Source organism: Eurypyga helias, unplaced genomic scaffold (genome assembly GCF_000690775.1).
Source record: "Eurypyga helias isolate BGI_N326 unplaced genomic scaffold, ASM69077v1 scaffold46386, whole genome shotgun sequence".
Taxonomy (NCBI): Eukaryota; Metazoa; Chordata; class Aves; order Eurypygiformes; family Eurypygidae; genus Eurypyga; species Eurypyga helias.
Genome location: NW_010255598.1, coordinates 6,483 through 15,934, shown reverse-complemented (window position 1 = coordinate 15,934; position 9,452 = coordinate 6,483). Strand labels below are relative to the sequence as shown.

The 9,452-nt window shown below is 39.0% G+C and overlaps 1 protein-coding gene across 1 annotated transcript in view; it reads right to left on the bottom strand.

Moving 5' to 3' along the window:
- The window catches only part of MAMDC2 (MAM domain containing 2), a gene marked incomplete at both ends in the record, with an annotated part of 10,401 nt that extends 2,116 nt beyond the window's left edge, over positions 1-8,285 (bottom strand). The window contains 5 exons of the mRNA XM_010153365.1: positions 1,360-1,453; positions 3,573-3,829; positions 6,108-6,245; positions 7,224-7,308; positions 8,020-8,285. Of these exons, the coding sequence (XP_010151667.1) occupies positions 1,360-1,453; positions 3,573-3,829; positions 6,108-6,245; positions 7,224-7,308; positions 8,020-8,285 (840 nt within the window). The remainder of the gene's footprint in view (positions 1-1,359; positions 1,454-3,572; positions 3,830-6,107; positions 6,246-7,223; positions 7,309-8,019) is intronic.
- Between the last annotated feature and the right edge of the window lie 1,167 nt (positions 8,286-9,452).

Below are 9,452 nucleotides of genomic sequence, written 5' to 3'. Positions count from 1 at the left end.
GAATCAGTGTGAGCATCCCTCTGTGGCAGCATGCATGACCCTTCCACATGGAGGCAAAGATGGGCTTCCCAGCAAGGGCAGGAACACAGGCCATCAGCTTCATGAGAAGCAAAATATTGGTGTTGGAAAGATGCCTGTGGTCTTTTCAGCCTCAGGTAGGTCAGACCTAGGCACTACCCATGTGTCTTTCTCTGTCTACAGAGAAAAAGGAGCAGCCCTGGAGAAAAAGGAAAGCCCCCCCGCTTTCCTAGTTAAATAAAATGTCAGTAGGCAAAGTCCAGCTGACCCTATCAAATTTACCAGTCAGAGTAGATCTGAACTTGTGCCATGATAGTGCAAATAAATTCGTGTTGGGGCAGAAAATACTATAAAATTTACCTCATACCTCAAGACACATAAGCCATCTGAAAATAAAAATGGAAAATGGAATGGCATACTGCAAACGTAACTCAGGATTTTTGAGTTAATCAAACAACTAGGTTTACTCAGTCAAGAGTCGTGGATTAATAACATATCTGGAATTTACCTTCTACTGATACTTGAGTAGTGCAGGGGAAGCTAGAAGAGACTCCAAGAACATAAAGGGAAAAAACCCCACCTCTTTTTCCTTGATCACTTCAAAACATTAGCCAAAAAATCAAACCTGTGACCAAAAGAATGGATGGGCTCAGTGGGAAACCACTGATGTACTTTTGACTATTGCTTGGTGCTACATTAAAACCCAAGCAACAAGTACACAGCTGCTTAAGAGGCTACATTCACAAATGACAAAGTCCTTTGTCCCAAGTGCCTCTACAGCAGGGGTCACGTGGATTCAGCTGACCTCTACCTCTGTGAAAACCTAATAAAATCTTGACTGACACACCACCCTGTGAGATAAATAATATCCCCTGGAAGAGCAAAGACAGGAAGGCAAAGACCCCATTTTGGCTCTAAAGAACACCTCAGGGCACGTGGTATGGAAGCAGATATTCCCAATAAAAGCAATAATGAAAAGCCCAGGGCATTTTCTTCCTCATACACATGGAAAAATCTCCTTCTCTTTCTGCAAGCTATCGTTTGTTTGTTCAAAAGCTGGGGTGATGCAAAAACAGCATTCAGTCCATCGCTCCAGTTGCAGATCCCTGAGGAAAGGTCTTTGGAAAGGAGGCGTTAAGAACTGGTTTCAGGATAAAAAGAATGACATCAGTGTTTATCTGCTGTTTCGTTGACAGGAGAAAGAGGAGCCCAGTGTTACTGCTCGGTTGGGAAGGCAGCATCTGCATATCAGTACTGAATATTGCAAGTACTGACCAGTGGTTCAGAGGGGCAAAGCAAAGGGGGAAAACAAGGAAGGTGAATATCAATAAGAACTCATACCTGTCTGATTGCTGCAGTAAACCGGAGAGAAAGAAATGTCATCAAGGGCAACGTAACCTCCCCTGGCACTACTGAAAGCTACTTCAAATATTACCTGGAAATTATAATAATTTGTTATTCAACTTACATGATGAATAATATATCATATATATCCTACATATGATATATTATATATTATATAATATATGATCTTTATACCATATACACAATGATAATTTGGTACACATCTATTTACTACAGAAGTCTGACCAGACAGATATCAGGGCATCTCAGACAGCACTGCAGGTGTTCGGACAAATTAATATAAATGACTTGTTAGGGATATGAATCAGAGCCTGACCCTGGCACCAGACCTTTGCCCATTCGAGGTCAAGGAAAAATCAAGGGGAACATTCTGCCGCTTTATGAAGCATCAGTTTCAAAGATGCAGTAAGGCTACTGTCATGCTACCATACAAAACCAGTATTCAGAGTCATCAGTTTGTATTGACTATAATTCCAAAGCTGTCTAATTATTACTGTATGCAATGTTATGTGCTGTAGGAAAAAATCCTCCCTTTGGTTTATTTTAAAACTGTTACCTGGAAATTAAGAATTTGCAACTGCAATGTAAATTATGAGAAAAAGGGAACCGTTAATCTTTTTGGTGTCAACCATGTTTTTTATGAATGTCTACCACACACTACTTCAGTATTTTTTTTTTTCAGGCTGAAAACTGTTATTTCATTAACATAACTTCTCCATACTTTTGATTATCCCCATCTCCCTCTTGTATATGCTAGTATATTCTTTTTTAACTAAGAGGGGTACTCTGTGCATTTATCCTGTGGTACAACGTCCTCTGTTTTGCTGTTTATTTCAATATAGACAGTTTCCAACATTCAGATGGTTTTATGAATGCCCCTAAGAACTAAGAGGACATTTTCTCAAAACTAACCACAGTAATGCCAAGCTCTAAATGGCCATTAACTAACTTCCATCTATTGCCCTAGGACTGCTTTTCCCCTTGCATGTTATTTTATATTTATTGAATAAGTAACTCACCATTCAGTATAATAAGACCTTATCAGATCTAATCTCCTTTCCCATACCATTTGAAGTCTGACAATTCAAATTGATGACTCAGTCACTGACAAGGACTATGTAACATCTGATGAAATAAGATTAACCCTAATCATTTCTGAAAATCTGCAGGCTTATGGTGAATTAAGAGATAACTTAAGTACCATTAAAGCAAGTAGAATGAAAGCCAATTTATTTGTAATCTGAGTATTAGAAATATACATATATAGGCAAACAGTACATGCATATATATAAATTACATATATGTGTATATAACACATACCATACATTTGTATTCATGTATGTATATATAATACATATACACTGCTTATTCCAATCTTCTAAGATATTTATATATGTCCCAGGTATAAGAATATATATTTTACATATATAAAAAGATATAGCGTATATGTGTATGTATATATGCCATGTGTATCTATAGGCTTAGGTTTTTTTTTCAGTAAACACTAGGGAATAAAAAATTAAATTTCTTTCGGATACCCTTGAAATTATTTACAGTAAACATACAGAGCTGGCTTTCACATCTAATGACTACTGTACTATTCAGTCCAAAGTTTGGACTCTCTTTTGTGAAAGCACAGAAAAGCTGACTTGGAGGATTTTATAAGGTAGAGAATAGAGCTCAAATATTTTTAAAATTTTTATTCTGCAGTGGGAGGCATGTGTTTTTTTAATACATGGTTCATGATACTCAGCATCCTCAAAAATGGATCATCAAGTCACAAAAATTCAGATGGTTTTATGAATGCCCCTAAGAACTAAGAGGACATCTCTCTTGACTGAGAGAACATTGACATTATTTAGTACTTTTAGAAGTACTTTAGTAGAAGTAAATATCTTTTAGAACTAAAAGACCTCACATTAGTAGGACTCCACAACCCCCCAATGCATCCTGTTCAAGAACTTCACCATCTGACTTCATCGTTGCTGAAAATCAAGCACCAGTATGGAAAGCAATTCCTCCTTCAGCCTTATGCAGGGGACAAAGGAAACAGAGATCACCAGCATATTTATAACGATCTTTCAGATACTGGATGGCCTCTGCCATGTTTCTGACTTGGCCTGAGTTGGCACTGATGTCTGATGCAACCTGGAAGTCGTAGCTGGACTGTACAGGAACAATTGCTTTACCTCCATGGGGTATGGCACATTGAAGTCAACTTCTGCTAACACCCAGTCCGCACTCAGTGCACCATCTGTTTTCCAGATCTCTTCATAAAAGCCACTTGTGTCTCTCAGGTAAACGGTAAAAACAATGTTACTTTCCTGCTTAAGTTGATAATAAAAAGATAAGCAGCCAGACATTTGGGCTGTGGTCTTTGGTGAGATTAGCTGAGCCACTTCCTGAAAATGTTTGACATAAACAGAGTCCACATACATGTAGTGACCTGAAAGTATAAAAAAGCCTGGTAAGGACACATTACAGGACAACACTTACAAGAAATATCAGGAGATGGGCAGAGACTAGACACGTATCTCTATGACCTGGACAATGATGGTTGATTCCTAGTAAATTTTACCAGTTCTAAGAGATTGGGTATTTAATCCTTTCCTCTTATGTATAACCCAAAGTTGTTTGGCTAAGATACCACTGGCAAAACAGCCATTCTCTTTCAGCTCTTTCTTAGGTATTTTGTATTAAAGAAATTAATAAATTCTCTAAATTAATTCATAGTCATTTATAAATGGAAAACTGTGTTACACCTGAGTAAATTCCTTGCCTTCCAACAGGTAAGCATAGTATTTAATCTTTTTCCAAGTGCAGCTGTTACCGAGGAAACCCAAGTAAATGAACAAGACTATAAGCCATGTGCTGCCTCACGTCTTACTCAGCAGTACCTTTAATATATCAAATGAATTACCAAATAACCTTCATTCTGCACATTTCATTGCTTGCATAATTCTGCTCTGTCTATCTAGGATTTGGTTTATAAATATTTTATCTTTACTGTAGACTTTTTTTTACTTTTTTTTTTGTAAAATCCTTAAAAAAACCCATTTAATTAATGTTAATGAACAGAAAAATGTATTATAGATGAGTAGTCTCCCTGCCCCTCAACAGCCAATATGACCTGCAGGATTTTCAAAGAGTACAGCTTCTCACACTTTGATTTTGGGAGAGCTATCTCAGTTTAAACAGGATACATCCATATGCACAGACATACTGTGCATCTGTAGTTTTTCTTCTTCTACACTCTCAGAAACACAGCACCAAACAGTATCAGTTGATGAACGTAAAAATGGTTCTTCACAAGCAGAAAACTTAGAGGATAATGAAGTATCAAACTGACAGGATAACTTCAGCATGGACACTGCAAATTGTGCCGTTAGATTTTTATCTACACCACTATGTTAATCAGCTAATATTGTTCTCAAACCTTGAGATGTCACTTCTTGCTTCACTCCAGTGGATGGACTGAAAAAGGCTTGCTTGGCTGTGGGTCTCCTCCAGCCTGCCCACTGCCAGGGAACCGGTGACACTTCGGTGGTACTTGCCTGAGAAGTTCTAGGCTTCATTTCTGCTCTGCAGTTTTACCACATTTCATAGCTTAATTATGATCTCCCTGGCTGATGTACCTTCATAGCGTAATTCTTGCAAAAATGCGTGTCTTCTGTGACTTTTGGCTTCTTGGGGTCTTCTCAGTCAATGGTCAGTAGTGAGGGTTTGGTGTGAAAAAGAAACACTGTGTCTACAAAAAAACAGATCCCTCCCAGTTGGCTGCGTTTCCTATCACATACAGTACTTTATTTATAGGTAGAGCCACCGTGTGCTCTTGATGTTGTGGTGAGTTCCATCAAAATTTACCAGCATTTGGGTGACGTGGGGTGATGCAGAGCTAGACTGACACTCTGTACTCAACTCACACAATTGTGAAATAAATAAAAAGGCACAGCGGCATGAGTTAAGGAAAAAGGATCAACCCTACTTTTCATAATGTGATTCCTTGCACCATCACAAGCATCACGTTGCCAGAGATGCAGAGAGTGCTGCTGCGGCAGCCAGATTTCCTGACCATCACCTGCTGCAGTACTTCAGGCAACATTTTATCAAAAGCTAACATACCCCTTAGCCCTTCTCTGGGATTATGTAAAATGTTCTCCTCTCAGCAAGGTGGCTGGGACAGTATTTCATACATGGCAAGTGCTGAAAATCCTTTTAAGTCTTTACAGCATTCTGCCTCCGATGGACTATATTAACACTACCACATTTGACTGAAAGAAAAAAAACTCCCAAACTGTGTAATTTAACCTGGGATTCTCCAAAAATGTTTCAAACCCTTAGCTTTCCTACTCAACTTTCCCAACAGCCACTGGAAAGAAAAGCCCTGCCAGATGTACAGAACAAGATTTTAAAATTTACTATGACCCACAGTTTTAAAATCCACAGAAAGATTAATTTTCACCCTTTCCATCCAAAATTGTATTCTTATTCTGAGTAATTCTGAAGCCTAGCAAAGGGTAAAACAACCTTACAATAGAACTTGCAAGAAACTTTTTGTGAAATTCTGCAAATTCCCTCCATCTTTTTCTAATCTCTTTTTTCATGTAAATCATTCCTACCCCACCCAATGACAGGGGAAAAGAAAGAACTCACGTAATAATTTGCAGTATAGGAGTCATACATGGATCACAGACTGAAATTTTCCACTTCTGTTTGTTGCTTACCCAGTTCACTATCAAATGTATGGTCTTTGGGCAGGATAGACTGAGAATTGCGAATGTTCCCTCCACCAACAAACCAGTTGACATTGGGATTCCAATGGTTCACAAAGCCACAGAGATGATTTTCTTCAAAGTCACACTCTGCAATTGCACACATCACCAGCTCAGTGCACACATTTTTATTACAGAAACATGAAGAGAGGCTATCGCTAAGCACTGGCCACATTTTACATGTGGCGGTGCAGATAATGCCTGTATTTATGAAACTGGACACAGCACTTAACATCTGATAATAAATGGGAGCAAACTTAGCCACAGGTTTTGATCAATTTTTGATAAACCTCTCATTTCCATCATGTTCAGTCTATCTTCTCATTATTTGGCAATATATGACTGCCGTGATTCATAAGCAAGTAAAATAGATTGAAATATACCACTTGAAAGTATTAAATAGTCAGATCAGAACTTCCACTTGTAAATCAGGAATGGCTAAAATCAAAGTATGACTAGTATTTCAGAGCGGTAATGAGACTGCTTTGTTTCCTTTAGAGAGCCAAAGTATTATGACAATTCAGTTGGACTTCACCAGAACTCCACAGAAATGCAAAGGTCTCCCAGCCTTCCAGCCACTGAAATTTCTGAACTTCATTAGGCAGCTTTTGGCAAATGTCATGAGGGAATAGAAGTAAGTGTAAATATCAAGAGCTTTGACTTTGCAGCCTGCAAGATGCCACTGTAAGGCTGTAAGGAAGCATGAGCAGGCAGACAGCAGAAATAATGTTGCCCCTGTTATGCCTAACAATTGCAGCAGTGTAGTTTTGTGAAAATAGAACACTTGTTCCTGCATGAATAATAAACAGCTTCAGAATTAATTACTGTACGTGAAATACTCTCTCTATGTATGTCACAGAGATGGGTGAAGAAAAACATGTATTTCTAGGCTAAGGTGTGCAACCTTAGCTTAGAAAATACCTGTTTTGAATATGGCAACTGACTTTTCAATGAGGATAAAGTCATTGTCTATTTTTCTAAACCCAGACCTTTAATTCAGTTTCAAAACTGCCAGCAAGGCATTTTTTTCAGTACAGAGAATATGGGAGCTGAGCAGACAGTACTTACCAATACAATATCCAGGAGTTATTTTAATTTCAAAAACTGCTATACTGGCAGATCTATCTCGTCCCATTTCACCTTCTAGTACAATCTGCATAATATAAATCAAACTGCAAATTTTAGGGTTTCAGTATTTCCATTATCATTCTGGACATTTAATCAGGATAACCAGGATAACAAATTAAATATATGTGGGGGACTCATGATCCTTACAGTCAGGGGAGATGCTTTTGCTGTAAGGGCTTGGCAGACTGCATTAAAGATGTAGTCAATTCCCTTCCTTAAGGACAGAAGGCACAATAAAGGACAATGAGACAAGGCCAAGAAATCCCACACTTCATATAAGAATATGGGACTTCAGACTCCTCAGCTGTGGCTATATTGAACGTTATTGTGGGAGTGTGATGTGATGGGTTTTGGGCAGAAATACGCTCCTCTCAGCCTCTAACTCCTTCCAGAAGGGCACAGAGGACAGGAGCGAGTGAGCACAGCCGCTGGTCCTGTACATTCTAAAGGAGCCCAGCAGCTCTGCAGGGATGACAGGAGGGGAGGCAATCTCACCACACAGCTCAGCCAGCCCTGCCTTCCCTGGAAGGGAAGTTTGCTGGGAAGAGCACCAATGGCCTGACTCAAGACAGTTCTGCTCCCTGATTTTAGGGACAGAGAACAGCTGACTCACATGCTGCCAGCCATTAGGGGTGAAAGCCCAGAATAAGGCCCCAAGAGGAAATGTCTGAAAAGCAATCCATACCCCCCACAGGTGCACCAGAAACCCTGTGGCATCTTCTGAAATGGGGCTTACCTTGTACTTTCTTGTGCTGTTCACTAAATCTAAGCTAGCTATGAGCCAGCTATCAGAAGGCTCCTTGGCTGACCATAGCAAATGATCAAAGCTCTCTCCTTCCTGCCTCAGGTAGAGGTTGAGCCTGGCAGGATCAGGTGAAATCTCTGAAGTTGTTGCTATCTGGTAAATCAGTCTGATGCAGCTCCACTCCTCAGAGTACAGCTCAGGGCTGGACAGCACTGCTTTCTCACCCTCATAAGATGTATCCACAGAAATGTAATGTCCTGGGAACAGACAACACCAGAATACTAAATGTCAGAGGCTTTGCTTTTGAATCCCTGTATAATTCCTTTATAAAGGGATGCTTGTTCTGGGGCTAGGTCGGGAGACTGAGACCACCACTAATTCATTAAGCAAGTCATTTAACTTTTTGATATCCCACGGTACCCACACAAGCATCACTTAATGTGCCTCACAGCATTTTTAATCAAAATTTTTAAATTATTGGAAATCTTCAGAGAAAGATGTCTTATCAGCGTAAAGAGGATTATTTACTAAGCACAGCCATCCAGAACTTACAGCTGTAGCAGATTATTTGATTAACAAGCTAATATACTTAGGCAGGAATATGCTACAGTAATATTTAGTTGGTTTACAGATAAAACCATCATTTTTTTAGTTTAGATTTTTAAAACAACACTTAAAAAACACACTGCAGCCAAGAACAGCTCAAGCATTTATGGTTTCAAAGAAGAGAACTAGAGACACTCTTACGTAGTAAAACTAACATAAACTAACCTATTGATTCAAAAAGGTGCTAAATGGAAAGCCACATTTAAACATATCAGCAGTCTCAATGTGATTATTTCAAAATTACTTTCTGGACAGATATTTTAGAAGCAGGGCGCAAAACATAAACTTCTCTATAAAAACAAAAGCAAGGATGCAATGACAACCTTAAAAATGCACAAGGACACCAAAGAAATGCCAAACAAACATGTAGAAAAAGGAGGCAACAGTAAATAAATCACAGTGAAAGAGAAGCCTGGTCCTGAAGACTTTACTAACATACCAAAACCAATATCAAGAGAGTACAATCAGATACAGGAGTCATAGAAACCTGGAGTGCAAAGCCAAAAACAAGTGAAACAGAGTGGGAAAGTAAAGGTTTTAAAAATCAACAAAACAACCTAGGACATCCATGTTTGAAACATTATCACACAGACAATCTGGAAAATGATCCTCCTAACCTAGTGGCAATGTATATCGGACAAATCCCATTCCTGATACTAATTCTCTGCAGCCAGGCTGCAAGCAAGATTTGTAAGACCTGTCAGGGACTGTGTCGAGTCAGTACTTTACCCTATTCTTTTAGACTCCCCAGAGCATATATATATTCCTTCTTCTTTAATCTCCTTTCACTTTACCACAGAGCTTGTCTCAGTTTCTGC